Source organism: Passer domesticus, chromosome 10 (genome assembly GCF_036417665.1).
Source record: "Passer domesticus isolate bPasDom1 chromosome 10, bPasDom1.hap1, whole genome shotgun sequence".
NCBI lineage: Eukaryota > Metazoa > Chordata > Aves > Passeriformes > Passeridae > Passer > Passer domesticus.
Window position 1 is genome coordinate 37,700,561 of NC_087483.1, and position 25,610 is coordinate 37,726,170.

At 43.3% G+C, this 25,610-nt stretch overlaps 1 protein-coding gene across 5 annotated transcripts in view; it reads left to right on the plus strand.

The window, feature by feature from the left end:
• THSD7B (thrombospondin type 1 domain containing 7B) overlaps positions 1-21,825 on the plus strand; it is a 490,174-nt gene extending 468,349 nt beyond the window's left edge. For 3 of the 5 annotated variants that reach the window (XM_064435254.1, XM_064435252.1, XM_064435253.1), the window contains 10 exons: positions 853-968; positions 1,434-1,551; positions 7,984-8,129; positions 13,219-13,378; positions 13,726-13,899; positions 13,989-14,084; positions 15,170-15,252; positions 16,196-16,388; positions 19,703-19,790; positions 21,488-21,825. In XM_064435254.1, the coding sequence (XP_064291324.1) occupies positions 853-968; positions 1,434-1,551; positions 7,984-8,129; positions 13,219-13,378; positions 13,726-13,899; positions 13,989-14,084; positions 15,170-15,252; positions 16,196-16,388; positions 19,703-19,790; positions 21,488-21,569 (1,256 nt within the window). In that variant the 3' untranslated portion in view covers positions 21,570-21,825. Of the gene's footprint in view, positions 1-852; positions 969-1,433; positions 1,552-7,983; positions 8,130-13,218; positions 13,379-13,725; positions 13,900-13,988; positions 14,085-15,169; positions 15,253-16,195; positions 16,389-19,702; positions 19,791-21,487 lie in introns of those variants that run through there. The other 2 variants (XR_010369499.1, XR_010369500.1) reach the window with 2 other exon arrangements.
• The last annotated feature ends 3,785 nt before the right edge of the window (positions 21,826-25,610 follow it).

Below are 25,610 nucleotides of genomic sequence, written 5' to 3' on the forward strand. Positions count from 1 at the left end.
TGTAATAAAAGCCCTAGAAACACAGGCAGCAGGATGATGCCTTTTTTATCATCACATTTCAGAAATGCAGAACATTTATGTGTTCATGTTTATCAGAGGTGGAAGACACAAAGTAATAGGTTTTCTTCTCATCCTTCTTATTTATTGGTGGTGTATGGAAATTTTAGTGGCTTCTGTTATGCTTTTTGTTTATTTTAAATGGTGTTTTAAAGCTTATTTCAGTTTAGTTGTATTCTGACCAACATAATTTCAGACATGTATTAAGATATTAATTTCCTTCTGCTAGAAATACTGCTTTTATTTCATGACTATTAGAGTTCAGTTTTAAATAATGGATAGCTTTGCCTGGAGACAAAAACAGGTTAAACCAGAGCTCCCCTTCAGAAACTTCCCCAGCTGCTTTATCAAAGTGGAATTTTACTTCAGACAATAGAATCTTGTACCCGTGCCAACTGGATTGAACTGATAGCCTTTATCAGTGTTCAACATGTGCACTCTGATGTAGCAGTGTCATCGCGGGATCCGGTATCGGACTGCGGAGAGAACGTGTCTCCTCTGAGGCTTGCCTGGCTTTGAGAACAACTTTCTTTTGTGGGGGGAGTTGTTCTTGGCTGTGGGATGCCCTGATGTGGGGAAGTGCTGCTGTAGGTGCAGGTAACACCCATGTTCAAGGCTTCAAAGCCAGGCTGGATGGGGCTTCGAGCCACCTGCTCTAGGGGAAGGTGTCCCTGCCGCGGCAGGGGGTTGCAACTGTGCAATCTTTAAGGTCCCTTCCAGGCCCTTCTGTGATGGCATGATTCTGTGTTGATGTAAAGCGAGCTGCAGCAGTGCACCTTTGCTTTGTGTCTGCAGGCTGGAGCAGGTGCCAGCTGGGTGCCAATGCCACCTGCGGTCACGGCGAGCGCCGCCGCCTCCTGAGCTGCCGGCGCAGCGACGGGGCCACGGTCAGCATGCAGCTGTGCCAGCAGGTGAGCAGCCTGGGACACACCCAGAGGGCCTGTCATTCCAGATGGATGGGGGGCCTCCTGATCCACGCTAAGACATTCCCCATAAACGGTGGAATGGTTTTGTATGGTGTTGGGGGCTTTGGGAAACAGAGGGGTGGCAGCGGGTGGTGTCACTCCTTGACTCAGACACATGGGTCATGGCTACCAACCCTGCATCCCAAAGCTGGGGGCCAGGGAGGGGATTGTGTCCTGCTATTGGAAATCTAAGGCTGTTCTTGTGGAATGAGACCCAAACACTGAGGGATGCTTAAATGTGAAACTCTTTAACACTGAAGCAGCGTTCCCCTGTGGCACCCTCGGTAAAGCTCCCCATAATCACCTCCCTGGTGCCCTGCAGAGCTGCTGCCAGTTCTTGTTGGGGTGCTTGGCTGTGGCAGGAGGTGGCTGGGGCCTGGGGAAGCTGATGCCTGTGTTTCCCTGCCACAGCTGCACCTGGAGAAGCCCGTGCCCACGAGCAGCCGGTGCGCGGTGGGGTGTGCCGTGGACTGCCAGCTCTCGCCGTGGTCAGCCTGGTCACAGTGCTCCCACACGTGTGGCACTGGCGGTGAGTCCCTGCCTGCCCTGCTGCCCCCACAGCTCAGCCAGGCAGCACAGACAGCACCCACAGCCCCAGGTGGAGTCCCTGAGTAGGGGTGCACAGCTCAGGGATAGCCTCGAGCCATACCCGAATCCTTCAGAGATGGTTTTGGACACTCTTGGGGTCCTGAGGTGGTGGGTGTTTAGAGCAAAGCAGGCTATTTTCAAAGTACTCTAAAGTAAAAAATGCAACTTAGGGAAAAAGTAGTTCGATGTCTGGAGGATTATTTATTAATTAATTGAAACTCTCAGAGTTCAGTCACAGCAGCTGTTAACCCCAGAGATGGGGAAATATGTAAAGCTAGCAAAGAGCCTGGGAGTGTTAAAAGATTCTGAAGAGATTAATAAATAAAAACAAATTCTCTGGTGAAGTAATTTTTGGGAACATAATTGTATCCTACTGAAGAAAACACACAAGGACTATTTTTCATCATTTAGTGTATGCCTCTATCTCATCTTGCATCCACAGGTCCCTCAACACTTACATGACCCCAGTACCTTCAGCAAGATTTTCTATAGCTAGTTGTGCTCACCAGCATACAAAAAGTGAAAGGATTAGGACCTTTTTCAATTTATGTGATTTAAAACACCCTTTGAGTATTGACATGAGGAAATGCATTGAAGGTTTTATTCTCAATAAGCTTGGGATTTTATTTCCAGGCTTCTGATGTGCATTAGATGTACAGCTAATGGTCTTTAAGATTCAAAAGCCATAATGTATATTTGAATCAAATTCACTTAAGGTCAAAAAGAAAAAAGCTCTTAACTTCCGTAAAATGATTCCTTCAGATGGATTCCAGAGATCAAAGTGTGTTACAGAAAAAGCTTAATATTTGGATTAGTGCTGTTCTTTCTTTGCTGAGCTTTTAGCCTGTTTGTGAAGTAGTGCTTTCTTAACAGAAATGAATAATTCATGGACAGTGTTTTAACAACAACACACTGGGAGTACTATTAATTCCAAATTTTTTTTCTTTAAAATCCATTTTGCAGTGTTAATGCTTGTGTTGCTGAATAAACTTAATTTAATTTTTTGAGTGTTCTATCACTTACTAAGTTAAACAGAGTACAGTGCAAAAGCAGGTTGTAATGTTTCTCTGGCTTTTAGCATGCTTAAGGAGCAGCTCACCCTATATAGTACCTGAAGGTTTTTCCATCCTGAGCTCTTATATTGCATAGTTTGCAAAAGGAGGTACTGGAGTGAAGATGCGTCTTGTATTCGGCCCCTGATCCTGAAATGCTTGTGCAAATTCCAAAGACTGGTTAAAGACTTGTCAATAAGTACAAGGAGTTACTTCATGCACTAAATCAAAAGAAAGCTGGAAAAATTTGTGCCTTGCTGAAAGAGAATTTCCAGTGATTATCCTGGCTTTGGCTGCCAAACCTCATTGAGGCTGCTTGAACCACACAGTCAAGCCCAAGCTCAGCCTGGTTTATGGTCATCCTTGGTCCTCGAAGATCATAACCCTGCCTTACTGCTGGTGAGAGCTGTCTTGTACAGGCCACTGTACTACTGCTGTTGTTTAACATGGATTTAAAACCTGGAGATACTCCTCTGTGAACCTGCAGCAGCTAAGCAGCTGGGAAAAGTCTTACAAACTGTGTCATGAAGAAGCCAAGTTCTGCTCAGTCCTTCTCTACCACTTGAACAACTTTGCAGAGACCCAAGAGTCTTCTGAACCTCATGCCCAGGCAGGAGCTTCAGTGAAATGGAAGTGCTCTGCATCCAGGTTATTCCAAGCACACATCTTGTTTTCCTGCAGCCTCAGTCCTGATCTGACTTTTGCTGTATCCACTCAGGAGTGTGGAGCTACTGTGGTGCCAAACATCCCTGGTGGAGCTACCGTGGTACCAAACATCCCTGGTGGAGCTACTGTGGTACCAAACATCCCTGGTGGAGCTACCGTGGTACCAAACATCGCTGGTGGAGCTACCGTGGCACCAGTCCTGTGGCAGTGGCCCTTGTGTGGTTCCAGCAGCACAGACAGTGTCACTTCAGCTGCTTCACTGGGTTGTAAATGCTCCTGGATGATAACAATAACAGAGAAGATTTTACTTGTGCACTCATCTATAGGTGGTGGATCAGAGGAACACAGCAAGGGTTTGCAGAAGGGTCATGGACTGCGACACCTTTGAAGTACCCTGGATTTCTCATGGGTATTGGTGGGAGTAGGATGAAGCCTCAAATTAGATTGGAAAAAACAAGGATGACAATAAATGAGCTGTGGGAATTGGCTGTAGTAAACACTCATAACTGCTTCCCTTTGCCAGTAAGTAATTGGCCAGAGTTTGGTACAGAGAAAATGCAGGGCTTAGGTGCCTGGTGTGCACAAATAACTCACAGCAAGTTAAATGCAGCATTACTGGGTCAGCTCACAACAATATTTTGCGTTTCTGGCTTTTTTTGGAGAGTGTGCAGAAACACCATAAAGGACTTCAAAGAGAAACAGAATTTAAATATAATTCAGGTCAAAATTTAGTGTTACTGGATGTGTATTTTCACCTGTTTTTTTTACTCAAGGATTGTTGCTAACATTTGTATTATGTTCTTTTCCAGTAACAGTTTGATGTGATATATTTTAATGGGTGGTACCTTTACTCAGGTGTTATTTTATGGAATAATGCATTTAAACATGAAGTGCTGCTGCTGTGCATGTGGTGCTGGCATCTTACACGTTGTGGTGCACAGCAGCCAAAGGTGAATATATTGATTTTCATGAATGATGATGAATGAAGCAGATCCCTCTTTCCTGCCTGTGCTGAGCCTGTGGAGATGTGTAACTGATGTTTGCCTGTTGCAGCTGTAGTTCTGGGCAGCATCTGCTCAGGATGTGGATAGGGTTTTAGGCTGACACTGGGTTATATATAAGGTTCCTTATATCAGTTGCTGTACTGCTATGAAAAGATGTATGGAACTGCTTTAATGGATGATGCTTCCCTGGCCTGAACCAACATTACTGGAAAGATGTTTGGTAAGGATAATCCCCAGCAAATTGAATTTCCTTTGTTAAGGCACATGAATACCTGAGGATGCTGAATTTTTCTACACAAACATTTTCCAATCCCACCTGGCTTCTCTCAAGCTCTCCAACAGGACTGCTAAACTGTATAAAACCACCTACAGCTGTGCTTTGCCACTTACAAAGCTGACTTTATCAGATCAATTACAGGATTTACCAGGGCTGAACATGTTGCTGTTCCTTACTCAGTCCTCAGAGCCCCAGGGACTATAGGAGGCTGCAGAGATGTGAATCCCAACACCAGAGTGACCTGTGGGATTGAAGTGAAGGGGCACAAGGATGCACACAATGGAAAAATTTGGTTGTTGTATTCATCCCTGGATCATCACCAATTTGGGAAAATATTTTTGGTGTTGTCTTTCTGAAGAATAACTCCTTGTGATGCTTTCTCCCTTGCTACTCAAACTTGGCAAGCTCCAGTCTGTGGATAGTGGGAGATGTTGCTGGGGATGCCCCAGGGCTGCTGGAGGGCCTGGCAATGGGAAGCGGATGAAAAGCCCTATTTATCACCTGCCCCACTTGCTTGTGACTGAACCTAACCCAACCTCCAAGGCTTTTTCAGTGACTTGATCCCTGCTTTGGTCTTGTGGTTCCTTCATAGAGCTGTGTTTTATGTGCTCTGCTCAAACTCACTAAACTGCTTACAGCCCGTTGGTCATTGGGACTGGGATGAAATGTAGCAGGAATTTGAGTCTTCTTGGTTTCAGCTGTGACATCACTTTGTGGAGATAAAGTGCAAGTAATGGCAAGAATTTTTTTTTTTGGTTAAAAAAAAAATCTTACTCTTCTGATTTGAAAATATAATCTTATATTCCTGAGATGCAATTCTTGCTGCTGACACAAGACAGAATTTTAAGTGACCGCATTAACAAGACTGGCCTCTTTTGTTTTTTCCATTTCAAAACTAATTTGAGGATATGAAGAAATGTTTATTTTCAATTTCAGCACACCTTCTGTCCTAATTTTTGTATCACATAACATTGCAGAGCAGAGGAATCAGAGATGTGGCCAATTCATTAGAAAATTAGAGAAAAATTCAAAGGAAGATTAAAGAAATAACTAGGTTTGCTTCAACTCTTCTTGAGCTTGTATTGGAAACAAATTAATTTCGGATGCAGTGAGATTCTGTTCTGTATAGGCAGCGAAAGATAAGCTATTTGAAAAGAAAAAAAATGAGTTTTTCTGCTACTTGAGTGGTAATCAAACCCAGATAATGTTTTTGGAGTAAAAAAAAATAGAGCCTTAAGAAACTCACTGCAAACATTGTGCAAAGAAAGGTTTCAATGAAATTTCTTTCTTCAGTTATTCATTCACAGTGTTAAAAGAAAGCCTGACCACTGGGGCTGTAGTGAGTTTCAGTAGTTTGGATAATCAACTGTAGGAAGCCAAAATGGAAAGAAAAGTTGTTAATTCCTCTTTCTGTTCAATGATCTTCCCATTTACATATTGCTAGAAACATGTTAAACAGAGTGTAGGAAATGAAATGATTTAGTAAATTAAAATAGCTTGATGAATGCTTCAGGCTTTCAAGTCCCTCCTAATGAAATTGGATCTTTTAACCTTAGGAGAGCTCCTTTTCCTTAGCTCCATGCAGGGAGCTGGTGCCTGGCAGGGTGCCCCAGAGCCCTGCAGCCACAGGCTTCCCACTGCTTCCCAAAGAGCCTTTCCATTGCCCACCAACACCCAGCATTCAGCATTTAGACTAATTTGGCAAATTTGGTCTCTGCCTGAAGAGGAAGGAACAGCTAATTTTGGCCAGTGGGGCTGGGGAGAGCTGTTGTGGAGTTCATCCAGCAGCAGGCTGGGAGATTCCTCTTCCCTTGCTCTGATTTCTCAGTGAGCAACAAGACCTTCCCCTTTCCCCTTTCCCCTTTCCCCTTTCCCCTTTCCCCTTTCCCCTTTCCCCTTTCCCTTTCCCTTTCCCTTTTTCTTCTGCTTTTCCTGTCCTCTCCTCTCCCGTCCTTTTCCTCCTCCTCCTCCTTTCCTTTTTCCCTTCATTCTTCCTTTCCTCTCAGCTGGTAGGATTTTTTCCACCTCCTAATGTATCAGATTCCATGCTGGCTGAATGCACAGTCATGTGGGTAACATCTTTTATCATCACTTCTCTTACAAACTCCCCAGGTCTGGGGGATTAAAACTGGAAAAGGAACAAGACTTAAAATTGGTTTTAATGGGTTTAAAAACAGAATTCAGTGGGTCAGAGCAAGGGAATAAAGGTAAGAGACCTTGCTAAGGTATCCATCAGTGTGCATACCTTTTTCCAGGTGTGTCTGCTTTCAATTTTTATTTGCTAAAATGTTTTGCCCTTTGGATAGTCATGATGACAGATATCAGAGATGTGCCTTACACCTGCAGTTTCCTTAATTAAAAATCATGTGCATAAATAGCTGGGAGAAGGATCTGGCTGGGTATTGCAGCCTCCCTGTTTTGCAGGGTGTTTGCTCCCCCTCCAGACTCCCCTCTGCTCACAAAAGCAGCTGAAGGGCAGTGATCCAAAAGGGAGAGCTCCACCACAACACCTTATCTCTTCCTTTGCACTGGGTTAGCAATTACCACTCGCCTCTGCCTTGTTGTATTTGTCTGCCCTTACTGCCCAGACCTTTCACTTTTTAACTCAAATCCACACGTATTGAAAGACAGGGCAGAAATTTTATCCTCAGCACAATCTTCTGCATCCCACTGCATAAGGGCTTTTTCTTTTCCACTTTTCTTTTTAATTGGAGATGGAATTCTAATTGAAACATTTTGAGTGAAAACATTCCTGGACATAAATGGACAGCAAAGGAGGCAGAAATGGAATTGCTGTAAGTTTAATGAATATATTCAGTTTTATTAGTTCAAAAGTAGTACCATAATTGCTTTTTCCATTCAGTGGCTGAAGAAGTTTTCACCAATAATAAATAGGTTTTTTAATGAAAATGGTAGAAGTGGTTATGGACGGTAATAGCCACTACAGTGTTTGCAGTTTTCAAATTAGGTCCACATAATTGCTCATAAAAAGAAAATTTCATTTGTTAAAAAATCTCTGGAAACATACTGAATGTGTAATGGTAGAAATGCTGCTGCCATAGGAATTATTTTCCTGTCATATTTAATAATCAGGATCTAGTCAAGTATTTAAATGTGTTGCATAAACAAATACTATATTTGGAAAACATACCAAACCATGTTTAAAAAGTGTGCTTGAAAACATCAGCGACTGCATTTCTTAGACTTAGCAACCCCTACTATCCAAACAGTCTTCCCAATTAATTGCTTTTTTTAACAGATTTTAGCTCTGGGAAACGAACTAGGAATGCTGATAAATTACAAAACCTGTCTTTCTTCCCTTCTGTCTCCCTCTCTGGCTGTGTCTCTGCCGGGCTGCGGGCTGCCTGTCCTAGGCCAGATGGTGCGTGGGCGCTCCGTGGTGCTGCGGGCAGCAGGGGAGGGCAGACCCTGCCCCGAGCAGCTCACCCAGCACAGGAGCTGCCCGGTGAAGCCCTGCTACAGCTGGCTGCTGGGGCCCTGGTCTCCCTGCACGGTCCAGGTAGGACTTTCTCCAGGTAGAGCTTCCCCCTGCCCGCGGTCAGTGGCAAAACCCATCGTGGGATTAATTGCTGGTGGTGTCTCTGTGGCTGGTGGAGGTCTGTAGGGAAGAGGGGGAAGTTCAGGAGTGGAGGACCCCTGCCCCCCATCTTCCAGCCATCAGCAGCCATTCATATGAGGTGATATGGGTTGAAGTACTGTGAGCTCATGGAATTACTGTAGGGGATTTATGGAGGGGAATGTGTTTGATTGGGCATAGTCATGGTGACCTATGATTTAATTACATAAAATATGTCTGAGAAAAAAATAGATACACTAGATATCAAGACAGCTTAGCCTTTTTTATCTTTATTTCCTTTTTTTTTTTTTGAAGGACTGTATGGCACATCTTCCCCCCCCAGGTCTCCAGTACAATAGTGTGAGTTATTTTGTGAAGGGCTGGTTTCTGCTTTCTCCTTACCCTGGCTATCTTTTTAATGATCTAAAAATGTCTGGATTCAGTTCCCATGTGCTGTCCCTATGCCTGCCACCTTTGCTCAGCACTGGGGTCATCATTTTTTCACTGGCAATGACTTCCATCAGGCTTGAATTGACTTTTTCTTCCCCTCCATGCTTTTTCTTCTCTCCTTATCTGTTAGATCACATTTCCAATATTAAAACGTATTAGTTGGTAACCCAGTTTAAGCAGAGGTGAATCTTTCACAGTGGGGTTTATCAGCCTGCTTCAATCTGGCTTTGGTGAGATGGAGGCGGGAGAAGTGTGGTGGAAACGAGCCCTGTCTGGTCCCAGGGGACAAGACCTGTGCCAGATCTGTGGCTGCTGCTTCTCCACATTATATCGTGTAGGAGATTGAAGCCAATAATGCACATAAAGACACACATCCCTTGTGATTTCTGCTCTGCCACTGCCTTGAATGCCTACGTGGTTTCTCAGTGTGGTAGAGGGATGTGGAGTGAATATGTAAGTGGCACAATAAATACCCAGAATTTTCTCAGGTTTTCACAAATGAAATCTGGATTGTGACAATCCAAGATCAGAGAAACAGAAGTATATTTATATATTCTCTAATCAACAACTCATTGCAACTAATGATGTGAATGTGGTCCTTATATGTGCTGTACTCAGCATGTATAAAATGTATAAAACATATGTATAACATAAATAGAACAAAATGATAGCATCAGCTGATATTTTGTCCAGCTAACATAAGCAGATTCTGTTAAACATCAGGGAAGAGACTTTCAGCCACAGGAGCTAGTACAGCTGATAAAAAAATTAGTAGGGAAGCTGAATTAGGGCCGTGGCTTATTGCAGATAAATAACACATTGTGCAGATTAAAGTGTGCCCATCCCAAACCCAGCTAAATTTCAGCTCAGAGCGAGTGATCACGGCGTTCCATAACCCAGATACCATCCCTGCATTCAGTGAGTTAGAGCCTGCTTCTCTCCTTCAATTACCACAGAGCAGTTTCTCTCCCCTTTGCTTTGTTTTGGAGAGAAGCCATTCTATTCATGTTCACTTCTCTTTAATGAGGTGCTTAGGAATTAAATGTAGTTCATAAATACAGGGTGATTTATTCCTGTGCTTTACCCGAAAAGAAGCTTAAGCCTGTATTCTAAAGAAAGCTTCCAGAATTCCTGTTTTCAAGGATGCTTTGTGAAATAAGGTAAAGCATCCTGTGGTAAAGCTGTAATGCATGGTGTGAAAGTATCTTCCTGTAACAATAGAAATGGGACAATTAATTATAAGGCTAAAATATTTTTTCCTTGTATTATAACTGAGACTGCAATTCCTAGTTGTAGGAGGACTATTTTATGCTAAATTGACTTCATGTGAATAATTAGAGGTGTCTTTGTGGTTAGGAATAGAGTCTGCTAAGTGTTCTGTGTTGCTGATTGTCACAGTATGGAAATCAGTGTGTAATTGCACACATCCCAGGCACACCTGTGGCAGCATGCGGCACTTCCCCTGCATTCAGAGGGGTGCAGAACTTAGGAACTGGTCAGTACATCCAATTTTAAAGGGTTACAGGACATTAATAATTTTCCTCCTAGAGTTGAAATGGTTTACTCTGATTAGCTAAAAAAGAGAAAAAAACATTAGCAGTGTCTGACACTGTTCATCATTTTTTCCATTAAGGGAATATAAGTGGAATAGCCAGGCATTATCAAACCACGAGCTGGCTGACATTCCTAAAAAGACTAAGAACCTTTCCTTTCTAATGGTTTTAAAAGCACTCCCTTAAATGTGATCGCACAACACTCCCTCATTAGAGAGACTTTTACCTGATTAAATGCTCATCAACCTGTGAAAGCATTGCCCAATCAACTCTTTACCTAAAATAATTGCTAACACATGAACCCCAGTAAAAGCCAAAAAGGGAAAACTTTTCTTCAAGGCACATTTGGGTGAAGCATCTCATTAGGGCTGTTACCTCCTGTCCTATTAGGGTGTTCTGTGTGGGAAGGATCAGATGTGATGTGAGAGAAGGTTTGTGGAGATGCTGCCTCACATTCGTGTGTTACTGAACTCCGGAGATTCCTGGCAGTCCAACACAGAAGGTGTAAACCTTCTCCTCCTTTTCCCATCAGGGTGAGCAGGGTGAGAGGTGGAGGCTCCCTGCAGGTGCTGATGGACAGGCACATTTATCCTGTTTTTAGGAACCCAGCATGGGTACTGTGTCCTCAGTAGGGTCAGTGTAGGAGTTTTTGCAGACAAATGGCAGGAATCCCTTGTGGAAGTCAAATTCCCACATATTTCCAGCAAGGAGATCATGATGCAAGAGGCAAATCCTGGTCCTAGGCAAACCTCAGAGGATCACACCTTCCAAAGAAGAGCATTTACAACACAGAATTGATCCCCTGAGCTTTGAATATGTGATGGTTTCCTTGGCAGTTTTCCTCTGATTAGCAGCAATTCCCTGCATCTTCAGTGTGCCATTGCTGGCACAAACTTCCTCTGGTTCCACACCTGTTGGTTAGATCTTCAAATGTATAATTTTGGGCACATGAATAATTTTGAAGATGATAAGGAAGTTAATGCAGTGCTCCTTCATTGCTTAAGAACATTTCAAATGTACCAAAAAGCATCTCCTACTGTAAGTTACAGGGTGACATTTTAATTGTGTTCAATTGATTGTAAAAACCCATTGCTGGTCCTGAAAGTAAAAAAAGCAAGAGGGAGCCACTGTTAAAAAGCAAATCTTTAATCTTTCACTTTGGGATTGTTTTGAGAATTCATAGGTTTGGTGGGTTTTTTTTTTATGTTGTTGTTGTTTGGTTGGTTTTTTTGGTTTTTTTGTGGTTTTTGGGATTTTTGTTTGGTTTTTGTTTGTTTGGGTGTTTTTGTTTTTTTTAAAATTCTAGATGTTAGAAAGTATGAATGTAGTTCCAATTTAGGGTGATAGAAAAATGAAGAGTGTTGCCTGTGGCCTTTTATAATGGGAACTGTTGTACTGAAAAATTTATTGTTTTGACCTATTTATTTCTCAGTATTCTTCTTATTAATATATTGATACGTATATAAATAATTATATACTGTCTGTAGAATAATTATATTTTTGAAATCTCTTTTTGTCTTCTCCAGTCACATAGTCATTCTTTAAGCCACTTCAAACTGGAAATACTGCAGTTTGATTAGTGCCCATTTCCCTCAAGAATATTCTCCCTTCATCTTCTGTTCCCACCAGCCATTTCTAAGCACTCTAACCCAGTGGACAGCTGCATGAGTTTTTCACACACCATTAATCTCAGACCACAGCAGAAGTTTCAGCAGCGAAACAGTAATTTAAGACAGTAAGTTACACAGTGACTAAAGGGAAACACTGTTAAAAACTTGGAATCTGGCTGCATACAGTAAATCTACACTAATACTTCTTTAAGATGCGTTAGATTAGCAGCTGCTCTAAATCCAGCCAGTTATGCTCCTTTTATTGTGGATCTGCAGCAGAAGGGAGGGAGAGAATGCAAAAGCTGCCAGGTGTGTGCAGGAGAGGCGTTCTTGAATTCCTGCTAGCAAACCTGCTGCTGGATGAATGCACTCAGTAGGAACCATTCTGTTCTGCAGATGAAGTCCATTATTTTAAAAGAATCCACTGCCAAGAAATCCAAAGGAGCATTTCCCTTGGTTATATAAAGGCAATGTTTCTTCCTTCTTCTTGAGTTTTGTTTACTGAATTTTTCTAAAGTGCTGTTTCCACGAGGCTTCAGGCGCGTGTTCATAAGGCATCATGCAGACATGAGGCACCTCCACAGCACCACAGCTCTTCATCTGATGGGAATGAAACAATTCCACTCTCTAGAAATAGCCTCAGTGCTTCATCTCTCAGAGCACCCTCAGCCCTTGATCATGACTTTAGCCAAGGAATATTGATTTTCTGCTAAAGGATGTCCTCTTCAGTAGTTTGGTGTATGCCTGGGTATTTCAGGACTGGGATGATGAGCATGGAGTGGCCCAGATGAAGCCTCCTTTTTCTTTTTCAGGTGGAGTTTAGTGCTGACAGGTGTTGGCTGACTTGGGTCGGTGTTTCAGTAGAGTGTGTGACATAAATTTGTGTTTTCTGCTCTAGATCTGGTCACTCCCTTTAGAACATGACACAGACAGCCCACAGTGCAGTAAGGATTTTTGCTGTTGCAGGGTTTAAATCATGAGAGTGCTCTTCTTGGGCTGTATCATCAAAGAGGGCAGAAGAAATGTCTTTTCCTTATGGGCAAGCCCTGCTCTTGGCTTCTTAAGAGAAGCCCAAAATGTCTGTGCTCATCTAATTTGGCACTAATTAAGAATCGGGAAATTCATTAATTTCAGTAAAAGGCATGAAGGGTAGACCTCAAAGGTGGTATGAATCCTTTATGAATGTATCCTCTTCCACACCTTTGATAATAATACACTTTCATGTGTGGCCCTGCCCCTGCCTCCAAGCTTCTGTGGAGAGGTACAGAAGAGATCTCCATCTATCTTCTCATAACTGGGGATACTGTTGCAGACCAAATTTGTATCTTTGAAGACTTTTCATATAGAATCAACTGTGTTTCTTCTGTCATTTGCTAATGTCATTGATGTGTGCCTCTGTTCCCTTTCACCATCCTGTAGGGTGGACAGTGTGGAGATGGATTGCAAGTCCGCAACCTCACCTGTGTAGTGCATGATGCATCAGTTTCTGCTACATCCAAACCAGTAGAAAATGCATTATGTGGTGAGCTACCATCGAAGGAAAGTGTGCTGCAGTTACCCTGCTCTGTGCCTTGCCCAGGTAAAGGCTTTGGAAGGTCACAGTGAATTTTCTGCCTGTGGTAGCTGTCTGAGGTGGACATGCTCCTGTAGTTCTGAGTACTGTCAGGCCTTGTAGCACAAATCTGTGCTTCAGCAGATCAGGTAAATGCTCAGTCTGCTGTTTCTAGACCATCTAAGAAAGGCTTCCTTTGTTTCTTGAGAAAATGAGATACCCCATGAAGCAGAAAATCCAAATATTGTTTACTACTGAGAGATATCCCAGAGAGATATTAAAGCTGTTGTATGCTTAGGTTAGCCTTATCCTTATCATTATCTTTCAAGGCTAATTCTTTTTGAAAACCTGTGATTTCTTGTTTCAACATGCAGGCGACTGCCACCTGACAGAGTGGTCAGAGTGGAGCTCCTGTGAGCTCACCTGCATCAGTGGCAGGAGCTTTGAGAGCAGCGGGCGCCAGTCCCGATCCAGGGCCTTCATCGTGCAGGCTGCGGAGAACCGGGAGAGCTGCTCGGGACAGGAGATGGAGACACGGCCCTGCTCAGGTAGCTCGGCCACAGCGCTGCTCCCTGCCCAGCAGGAGTTTGTTCTGGGCTGCTTGCAAGGTGAGGGGTAACTGGTGTTGGTGTTGCAGGAGGGAAGTGTTACGAGTACCTGTGGCAGACCAGCCTTTGGCAGGACAACGTGCGCACGGTGTGGTGTCAGCGCTCGGACGGAATGAATGTCACAGGTAATGTCCCCACATGGCCTCGCACACTTGGGAGTGAAATGCCTCCACAGAGGCTTTTCTGCTTCTGCATCTGTTGCTCAGAGGGAGTTGGGCATCCTTCTTCAGTCTTCCAGAATTTCAGTTTGGATTTTTGTGTGTAGGAAGGACAGGTGGGAGCTCCCCAGCCTAGCTGTCAGCTCAGCATCACACATGTATTGCACAGGAGTGTTTGGGCTAATTGCCCTTTCTGTCTGGCTGGTCATGGGAAGAAATGAGTGCACACATACTAAAGGGCTGCCTGGGCTGGCTTGCACAGCCCTCAGCTCAACCTTCCTGTGGCTGTGAAGAGCAGAAGAGAGCATCACACGCCTGGTAGAGACCCCTTCTTCTGTACCTCCTCTTCTTTTCAAAACACAGGAGTCTCAAATCATTCAAACTGTGAGATTCCTGCTGTTGCTGTGACCTACAAATTCTGCCTGTGAAGGATGAAAAGGGGAATTCATGGTCAGAACTTTGAAGCTCCGTGAGATTGACAAAGGCAGTAGGGCTGCATATCCATGGGATCTCTTTCAATATGCACAGGGTAAATGAGGAGAGAGTAGAAATGAAAACGCAGATGTTCATGTCTAGTTCTATTTATAATGACTGGTTAGGATAATAACAAAAGTCTTATGTGCAAAGGTTGCCAAGTATTTAAGAACTCATTAACATGTTTTTATTCCTATAGAAGTACAGGCTTTCCCAAGTGAGGATGGGCAAGGGCGTTATGTGGATTATGTCTTTTTATGTAGATAAGCCATTAATGAGGACACAGAAGATCTGCATCTAATTCAGGATTCTGTCCCCAACTTCCTATGTGGCCAATGGCAAATTGCTTAAATCTGTATATCTCTGTTCTCCATTAACAAGATGGGTATGATAATAATTCCCTGCCTTGTTAAGGCAAATTAATTAATGCGATGCCTGCAGATATTATGTTAATGTGCTTAATAGACTAGTATTTAACTATATAAAATAAGCAGGCAAGCACTTCTTGCACTGTGGTGATCTAAGACAAAAACATTTTGAAACTTGCCCTGGAAGGCACTCAGTGTTTTCTTTTGCAGGAGGGTGTCCCCTTCGGACAAAACCTGCCGAAGTCCGGCACTGCAGCCCGCCGTGCAGAAAACCCTTCTCCTACTGCACACAGGTAACTGCTCGCTGCAGAACAGGGCTGGGAAATTAACTCTGTGAGATTTAATCAGATCGCATCTTAGATTGCATTCCAGGACATAGAAAATAGTTTAGTTTGTCCGTGGTACCACCTCGAGGATGTTGTGGGAATTTCATCCTGAAAGAAAACCATGAACCTGCACAAATGATGTGGTGTTGCAAGTTTGGGGTTGTTCTGTGGAGGGGTTTTGGTTTTAATTTTAAAATTGAAACTCTTGGTTTAATTTTAATTGAGTGCTGTTGTACTGTTCTGTAGAAAAGGGACTGTTCAAAACTTCTGTAAAGGAGGAGATAAAGGAGCATCAATCAGATGTTCAGATCAAGAATATCAGACCCTCAGACAGACATTGTAGATATAAGACAATGAGCAAAGGAAAACAATATTAAAAAGCCATTTTAAAATAGAAATCCAGAAAACTGAGTATCTATTTAGCAAACCATAGACTTATAAAAAACCTCTTGAAGAAACTGCTTAATCTGATCCAGGGTAATGGATATTTGGTCATAAGAAAGCTTCATTTTAGATAGCTTTGTGAAACACAGGAGTGGAAACATGTGAGGAAGGTTTGGGTCTGCAGGAGGATTGGTTTTGGTTTGTCTGTTCTATTGCCTAGCAGGGTCAGTGGGAAAATTGTTACTTGCAAGAGGAGTTTGCCACAGATTCCTTTTGTTAAGCCTGTTGGGATGAAAATGTTTATATGTTGGACTTCTCTGTAATTACTGACTCTTTTTCAACCAATTCCCCAAATATATTTGGACTTTTTTGAACTGAAACGGGCTTGCAGGTACCAGTTCCTGGCTGGTTTGGTGTGGTGCTGGTGAATTTGCGTGTGCAGGTTGTTCAAGCTTTCCCTACAGTGTGCACTGTTGTGTGAGAGGGCACTGCTTGGTTTCATGCTGAATTCCCTTTTATCTCCCAGAGAGGAGTCTGCGGCTGTGAGCGGGGATATACAGAAGTAATGAGATCAAATGGGCTCCTGGATTACTGCGTGAAGGTACCAGGTTTAGAAGATAAGAAAGCTGATGTTAAGACCATTGCCGGAAAAAATAAACCTGTCAACTCCAAAATGCATGACATTTTCAAAGGATGGTCTATTCAACCTTTTAATCCAGGTGAAAAACTTAAATATGAATGGAATAGATTGTCTTTAGAAGGTTTCTGTGGAAGAAAGGCACAAGCTTTGTAGGTGATAGCATCAGAGATTGTGTCTGGGAGCTGCAGAGCGACCTCCCAGTTCCCAGCTCGTGTGCTGTCTTTCATGCCTTTGTGCCTGTACAGAGGAATCACAATCTCTTATGTTGAGAGATAGCAAAGACAGAATGAAGCAATAATACTTTGCAAAAGTATGCTCATATGTGATTTGGGGGGATGTTTAGAACTATTATCTGATGATGTTTCTGGAAGTAATATGTTTGGCCTAGGAAAGATATTGATCACTAGTGCTTCAGAAGTTTCAGACCAGAAAGTGCTTAAGATTTCATTAAAGAAAACATTGGTTGTTTCTTGCCATATTTCAAAAATATATGAAAAGAACAGGGTAGAAAGTGTACAGTTTAGTCTTGAGGGTTGAAGTTACAACATTAAAAGCATCCCACAAAGGCAGACAAGCTGCTGTGCCCAAGCAGCTCATCCCAGGTAGATCTTTAACATCCATAGCACAAAATCCTTCCCAGACTGCTTGTGTCCAGACTGGTCCATTGCTCTAATATCTGGTTCTCATTATGACTGTTGTTTTGAAGATGAATTCATTCAAAACAAATTTCTGCAATGCAAATAGGACTTTAAAAATGGGAAGCAAATGTGTCAGGCACAACTGAAATGCATCTGTTCTTGTGTTATAAAATACTGGCAGTGCAGTTCCTCTCCCTCCTCAGGTACCTGACATTGCATTTGTTTGCAATTAGTTCCTAATGAACACAAGACTTTAGAAAACATGTAGGGAAAGGTTCTGTTAGGGGATTCAGGGAGCCGTAATTCTGTCTGATACATGTGATCACACTTTGAATGTTACATTTACATATTTGATTTGCAGACAGTGGTTAACCTTTGCGTTGACAGTCTCTGGGCTCACAGAGCTCAGTCCAAAGCCTTTTAAAGTTGGCTGCTTTTCGATCAAGCCCTTCATCCAGTTCACCCACACAGTTCACCTGCACTTTGAGTCACGGGTGTGGGGTTAATTGCCTTTTTGTCAACACCCCTGGCTCTCTGCAGGCTGTCTTACTTGGTATCCTCTCTTTGCCTGGTACCTTTATGGGGTTAGAAAAGGGAGGGAGATGTAGGTAGATGCTGCAGTCCTCCCTTTTTAAACCAGCATTTGAGTCTGCAGCACTAAAAGCTTCTGGAGAGCTTTACCTCAGTGCAGCACTTGTGAGCCAACTCTCACCCAAGGTCTGCAACAGAAATAGTGACTGAGGCACTTTTACAGAACATGGTGTTGCCTAATTTACAGCAGAAATGTTACAGAAACAATATATGGGAAGGGAATAAAGGTGCCCCATGTGTGCTAAGTGTATCACCAGCCCCGTGGCACCCTGCAGGTAACTCTTCAGTCTGTGTGTGCTCTTCAGACCCCAGCTCAAGGCTGGTGCTCTTCAAAACCCTTCCCTTTGTCTAACTTCATGACAAAATGTGTAATTGCTCCCCTCAAAGAGGCTCTCAGGCTCACTAGTCTGGGGATTTGCAGTGGTCACTGCTGGCTGAGCCAGGAAACCACTGTTACCTCCCTGTTCTGCTCTTGATAGCACGTCTGTGGTGAGAGCTGCCTGTATGGATGGCATTTCACACCCTGCAGCACCACACTCCTTGACATTGTGTTGGTCAATCAATGTATCTGTGCCTTCTTCAACTTATCTGTGGTTTCCCTTTCCATTTACAGTTTGGGACACTAATTTTATTTTGATTAAATGAGGTGGATGTTTTTGTTCTTCTGTAAACGCTCTACAGGAGTGCACAGAACTGATTTCACATCAGGCTGTGTTTTTCCTCTCTTAACTGCACTCTGAGAGGCCAGAGTTCAGGTACAGAAACTTTTCTTTGACTTGAGAGGCAATTTAAATAGCATTGTTTAAATTGTCAGATGACATGGTCCAGTGCCTTTCTGCTGGGGATGGAGAGCAGAGCTGCCTTCACAGCAGACATGCTGTGATGCCTTTATGGGGCTGTGACAGGCCCTTTGCAGGATTGCTAAGTATTTCTTGGCCATCTCCAGATGAGAGGGCAACAAATTTCATACCTAGACTTCAGCAAAAGAGCTCAAACAAGCCAAGCCAGTCCTGATGAACAGAGCTCTTCTCACATGGGAGACAGTCTGCAAGTGGTTTGAGGAGCAGAAAAAATCTGTGAGAAGTACCTAGCCTTTCCCTAAAGTCTGGAAGAAAAATGAGAAAGAGTGGGATCTGATTAAATGTGTTTCCCTTTGAAAAAATTTGTCATTCAAACATAAAATGAAAACCAGGCTCAGTGATTGTCCCTCTCACTTGACTGAATTTGAAATGGCCTCTGTCAAACCGTGTCTGTGGGCACGGCACAGGTTCCTGTTCCTGCCTCCAGTGTGTATTTGCAGCTCTGCTGATGTGAATCAGCTCAGACTGCTGCTGCTCTGTGGAAAAGTACCAAACCTGCTCCCTGCAAGGAAAGCTGTGCAGCCACAAACAGAGCGAGGAACAGAAATATTGATCTTGCAAAAATTGCTGTTATTATTAATGCAAAGCTTGTAATTAAGGACCTGTCCAAGTGAAGTGTTCTGAGACAAGGGAATGTTGGAACAGACTCAAGCCCACGTGTGCATGGAGGGGTTCCTGCAGGGCTCCTGGGTCACTGCAGCCCACAGAGCCCAATCCACAGCCTCACCTTGTCTTAAAGCCAGTTTTGTCTGCTGCTCTGTGGCCCAAACAGAAAGCTCTTTCCCAGCTTTATCCCTCTTACTCTTACAAAGCCTATTCTTGTTTTTATTCCAAGCTGAATTTATTCCCTTTTGTTGCCCAAGTGTTTCCCAGTTCTAAGCAGCTTTTCCACATGTGCTTGCTGGTGTTTACCCCAACTGACCCCCAAGTATTTATAGAGAACAATCCCATCCCTTCTGAGCCCTCAGCTAAACACATCAGGTGTTGTCTGTGGCTGTCTGGGTCAGCTCAGCATTGAACTGCCTCTGCCAGAGCAGCCACTGGGCTCTGGAGGGAATGTACCCCAGTTATCCTGTGCCCCTTTCCATTAAAGTTTTGTCTTTAAAATTAGGGATTTTTTCAGAAATCTTCCTATCAAAAATATGAGGTTTATTAATTACTCCCAGCCAGTCCCTGCTGTGTTCCCCATCAATGCTGATACTAATTTCTCTTTAATTGATCTCTTAAAACTTTGTGTATTTTAGAATAAAGTTTTTTTATTCTCTCCTCTTCTACCTCTGTCCTTCTTCCTTGTCTTCCAACAGATGGTAAACTGAAGATATGGGTATATGGAGTATCAGCTGGAGGGTTCTTCATCATTGTTTTCCTGATTTTTACATCCTACCTGATGTGGTGAGTATGGCAGGTATTCTGTCCTTAAATAATAGCTAGTTTGCTTTTATTTAAACAATCCTAAAGACACCACAACACTGCACTGCAGGCATTTAATGGTCAAGCCTTCAGGAAAGGATGGAGGCTGGACTGCCTGAGTGCCTTCCTTTGGCCCCTGCTTCAGAGTAATTAAAACTCTCCAAACTGTAAATGTTAACAGCTGTTATTGTGAAGAAGTTTGGTGGCCATGCAGGGAAAGAATTATTTTTGGTTATCAATAGGCCCTTATATTTATTCAGACTTCTGCTGGTATTAGAAAGGGGTTTTATTGTATTCTTCAAAAAAAAGATGAAGTAAAACTGAAGAAAGGCAAGGAGAGTGATTGGAACAAGGAGCTGGCTTCTGCTCAAGGAAGGACTAAGTAGAATAGGGACATTCAATTGAAAAATTATGTTTGATGTGGGAATACAATAGAGATCTATGAAATCATGAATGGAGGAGAAAAGGGTGCTATGGAATTTTTATCTCCCACAGTAAAAGAAGTAGGAGGCGTCTGATGAAATGGTTGTTTAAAATAAACAAAAGAAATTATTTTTCCCACAGTGCATTATTACCTTGTGAGCTTGCTGCTGCCAGGGCTGTGCATGCCAGGAAGATAAATGGATTCAGAGATGGCTTAAGAGTTCGAGGGAGATTGGGTCTCTTGGTGTTAATTGTGGTTTCTTGGCTGTTCGCTACAGCTCAGAAAATCCCTAAATAGGTTTTTGCAGTGAATACATCCAGTGAAAACATGTCCTGTGTCTAAAGCTGCTCTTACCAGCCATTGCTAAGGACAGGGTACCAGGTCTGCACCTTGGTCCAGGGGCTCTGGGGGTGAGGGGTGTCTGCCCTCCTGCAGGGGAGGTGAGCCCTGGCAGAGCTGGCCTTGCCCTCCCTGCTTTGAGTACCTGCAAAGGCACTGCCATTGGGAGGACATCCCCAGAAAGGGAGCAGGGGGAAGCATCCGGGTGTCCTGCAATTCCCAAGGATTTGGCCTGAACTTACAAACATTCACATTGCAAGCTGGCCCAAGCCCTGGCCAGTCAGGGCAGGCAACCAGAGAGTCACAGCCATGGCCTGACAGCATCACTGCCTGCTTTCATCCAACAGTTTATTCCCTTTCCCTCTCTCAGTCTTTCTCTCATTCTCTTTCAAGGGTTAAAAGCTCAAACAACAGCTTAGGAGCTGCAGCTCCCTTATTTTCCAAGCCATGTAGCTCCATTTCTCTGTAGCTTCACAGCAGAGGATACAGAGAATTTTTTAAATAACATTACACACTTCTCCATCACTTGGAGGCTGCTGAGGAAATGCATTTCTCAATAATAATAATTGTTGCTTCAATACCGCACCAGAGAAAAATGAGAATATCCCACTCCCAGACAGTTCATGTTCCAATTTTTCTGCGAGCTGCTCCTTGTTTTGTCAGCTGTGAGAAGACATGGGAGACGAATGTGCTTTATTTCCTCTGCAGATGGGGAGCACAGCTGGCTGCCCCTTTCTGGCAGGCTGTGTCCATGCCACACACATGAAAGCACCAGAGGGGCCATGTGGTGCCCCCCAGTTACAGCATTCAGTAGCCACTGTGGAAAGTTGATTTTTTAAATTGAAGTTTGGGGATTAATGATGTTTCGAGCTGGTTGCAGTTTATAATTTTGTCTCCTGACATGCTTTTCTTGCAGCAAAAAAACGAAGCAGCATCAAAGCCCTCCACCACAGCAGAAGCCTCTAACCCTGGCCTATGATGGAGACATTGATATGTAACATAAACAAGAAATCCAAATGTAGACATCGACTGCCTTAACTGCTTTCTTTTTTGGAACTCTCCGACTTCTCAGTTTTTTGAGGAATCTCCTGATGTATAATATCCTGGGCAGAACAGAAGTATTGCAAGCTGAAAATTTTGCCACCTCTTTGTCAAAAAAAAAAAAGAGTAAAAAACTTGGATCTTGTGAAACTTTTCTGAAGAGAACAGAAACTACATCCCTTCCTGTTGAACAATGGGAATAACAAAAAAAGAGAGAATCGACAGACATCAAAAGGAATTAGATAAAAAAAAAGGCATGACAATCCCAAGGAAATTGTGACATTTACTGTAAATGACAAGTTTGACACAGCATCATTATGCACTATATTAGTGCAGGGTTCTTTATTCTTCACATACTTCAACAATGAGTTTTCTAGTGTTTACATTTCGTTCAAAGACTTTAAAACCAGATCATGTATTTTGAGAAATGCAAGGAAGAATGAGTTGAAGTGTCTGAAGTTACCAGGTTTTTTAAAGTTTCTTCCTTCTTATCCTGTTTTCTAGTCTGGAATATGATTTTGCTTCATTTCCACCTACAGGACAGAATAAGGATTGTTATGAAAAAGCATAGGTGGTTTCTTAACCAAGAATATTTTCTAAAGAGCTGAGTAGATAGGTGTTTTGATGAATGGCTAGAGGATTTGATTGTTTAAAAAGGATTTTAAATTAAATTAAACCATGTAGATACATTATGACCAGTTTAAATTGTTATTCAGTTTAATTAAAACAAACTCTGCTTTTGTATTTAAATTTTCTTATCTGAAATATTTATAAATTCCTTTTTTTGAATTTAATTACCTGACCTCATTTAATATACATCAAACACAAATGCAGTTTGTAGAAGGTTTGCTTTTTTAAATGTTTCAGAACCACTGAGAAGTTACATGTCGTAAAATTCTGGGAACATTTGAAGAGGGTAAGTGTTTATAATAGTGTGTGTTGCAAGTAAGAAAGTGCCATCTTGTGGTATTGACTTGTATTTATAAGCAAATAAAATGCTAAAGAGAGTGAGAAAATTGCTTCTGGTATGTTGAATTAAATGTGTGTAAACGACTTGTGTTATTAGTCATTTACTGAGCTGAGATTGGCCTCGGATTTCAAACTCCTCTGGCATTATTTTGTGCTGCAGTGATTAGTGAGAGAAAGAGTACAGACAAGTACAAGTCGAGAGAATAATTGCAGGTCTGGAGAATGCTTGGTCTTATTTTTAACTCAATGCTGCTGCTTATTCCAATAATCAGAAGAGAAAAAGAAGAATTGTTGCCAGCCCAGCACCTGTTTCGTCCTTCCCCTTCCAAAGGTACCTGGATCCTCACAGCAGATGGGTGTGACTGGGGCAGAAGGCATTGCTCATCTTGTCATGTTGCTATTCACAGCTTTGTAAAGTGGATTGAATGTTATGGTTTTATTGAAAAAATGATGGAATTGTAGGCAGGTTTCCTTCCCTAGGTCGGGATCCCACCCACCCAGCACTGCTCCTGCAGCATCGAACTGAGACGGTGCTGTGCCACTAAGGCAGGGTCAGGAACGTGCTTTTCTCTTCCCTCATTACAAAGAAAGGCTGATGGAATTGTGAGGGGAACTTGTCTCCTGTGTTTCTGGCCCTGAAGATGTTCTACTGGCCCTGTTTTCCACCTTAGAGCTATAAGTGTTTATGGAATATAAAGCAGGATCTGGTGTTCCCCAGTAACACTGGGGTCCTAAACCTTTTTTCAGCAGTGCCCTGTAGTGAAGCATTAAGTAACATCTACAGAGAAAGAATTACAAGGGGAATAATGATTTGGTGCCATTAGGAACAACACTGACAGATCTTAATATATTTTGTCTGTGGGATACCATGTCAGCAGAGTGGTACTCTCTGAATAATGAAGGAACGAGCTCAATTAAGCCTGCTGTTCAGCAAGGCATTGGAGTGGGCAAGTTGGTGTAATAATAGCAAAAATGACAGCTGGAACATGTGGTCATTGCCCTCAGCATCAGGGTAAATTATAATCCTAACTATGATGAAGAGAAGGCTCTGGGGAGACCTCAGAGCACCTGCCAGTGCCTAAAGGGAATACCAAGAGAGCTGGAGAGGGACTTTGGACAGAGGCATGGAGTGACAGGACAAGGGGCAATGGCTTCAAGCAGAGGGCAGGTTTAGATGAGATATCAGGAAGAAATTCTTCCCTGTGAAGGTGGTGAGAACTTGGCACAGCTTGTCCAGAGAAGCTGTGGCTGCCCCTGAAAGTGTTTAAGGCCAGGCTGGATGGGGTTTGGAGCAACCTGGGGTAGTGGAAGGTGTCCCTGCCCACAGCAGGGGCGCAGACCTTTAAGTCCCTTTGTGACCCAACTGTTCTGTGTCCAGTGCGGGACATGTCAGATCCTGGGGGAGGTGAGGAGCCCCAGGAGCAGCACTGCAAATTGTGCTCATATTGAGGAGATGGATCTGGGGGTGTGGCTCACTTTGGTGCCCCTCTCCCACTCTGTGTCCCCATTTGGGCACCTTCTGGCCAAGAGGGACTGGCCACGGTTCCCGCTGGGGCTGAGCGCTGCTGGCAGAGCTGCGGGCACGGGGTTGGTGCTTGGGGATGAGACCAAACCTGCTGCAGAGCTGCTGCAGTTCAGTGGTGCCCTTTAGGGAATTGCTCAGAAACGCCCAGGAAATGAGTGCACCTGTTTGACTTGGTAAAATAAAATGAAATAGAGCAGCAGGGAAGGCTCGCAGGCCGCTGCTGGAGGCAGCGGCTGCTGGCCGCGCACAGGAATCCGTGTCTGCTCCTTGGACAGCGTGGTGATTCAAATGTCACAAGGTAATGGCATGTATTTGATAATTTGGGATTGAATTAAGCTGTGAAATTGAACCAGTGGCCCTGCAGGGTGCATGAGGCTGAGAATGCAGCACAGTGCAAAAGCAGGAATGGGTCACTTAGGCCGATACCGAGGTTATTGCTGTTTGTCAGAGCCCAGGATATCCTGCTGGGGGGCATTCCCAGCCTCCTGTGGGGGCACTGGAATCAATTCCTGCCTTTCATTGTCCAAAATAGGTCCTGACATGGAGAAAGGATTACTCCAATTCTTGCCTATTTGGGATTTCTGAACTTTTTGCTAAAGTAGTTGGGGCTGGTGCTGTTCCCCTGCTGAGGACAAGGGAGAGAGCTTGGTCCCTCAGGAGGAATTCCTCTGCTCCCAGCTTGGACATCCCATCAACACATGTATGTGTTGTGAGATTGTGAGGGAAAGCATCTGTGGGTGAAGGATTCCTTCCTGATACCTAATCTAAATTTACCTTCTTCAAAGCTATTCTCCCTTGTCCTATCACTCCATGCCTCTCCAGCATGTCCAAAATCCCTCTCCAACTCCCTTGGAGCCCTTTAGGCACTGGAAGGGGCTCCCAAATCTGCCTGGAGCCTTCTCCAGCCTGAAAAACCCCAATTCTTTTGGCCTTTCTTTATAGCAGAGGTGATCCAGCCCTCTGATTGTATTTTTTTGTATTGTGCAAATTACATTATATCGTATTGTATAAATACAATATAATGTAATTTGCACTTGTGCAACATACATTATGTAGTTACATTATATAGTATAATGTAATTTGCACTTGTAAGTGGAAGGAGAAACATAGTTTAAATAAAATTTTGTTTTCAATTGGGAGGTCATAATATAGAAAAAAATTACCTCACTCAGGACCTTCTGAAAGATGGATCAGGCTACCTGATGTATTAACGTGCCTCAGGACAGATTATGGTTCTGTCTGGTTTAAAATGTAATTTAAATGAATGAACTTCCACGTCTTACAGCTGTGACACGCACCTGTCCTGCGCGGGAGCTTGATTTATGTCACCTTTGTGGAGATCTGTCTGAGCCCAGGCTGTTACGTGCCATCCATATGGATGTGCTCCCTGACTCCCGGAGCCACGACCTGGCAGGTGACTCAGTTACTGTCACTTAGCTGTGACACGACTTGTGCCACCCGCCACGCCACTGAGCTATTGAGATGTCACACGCCCTGATCCCCG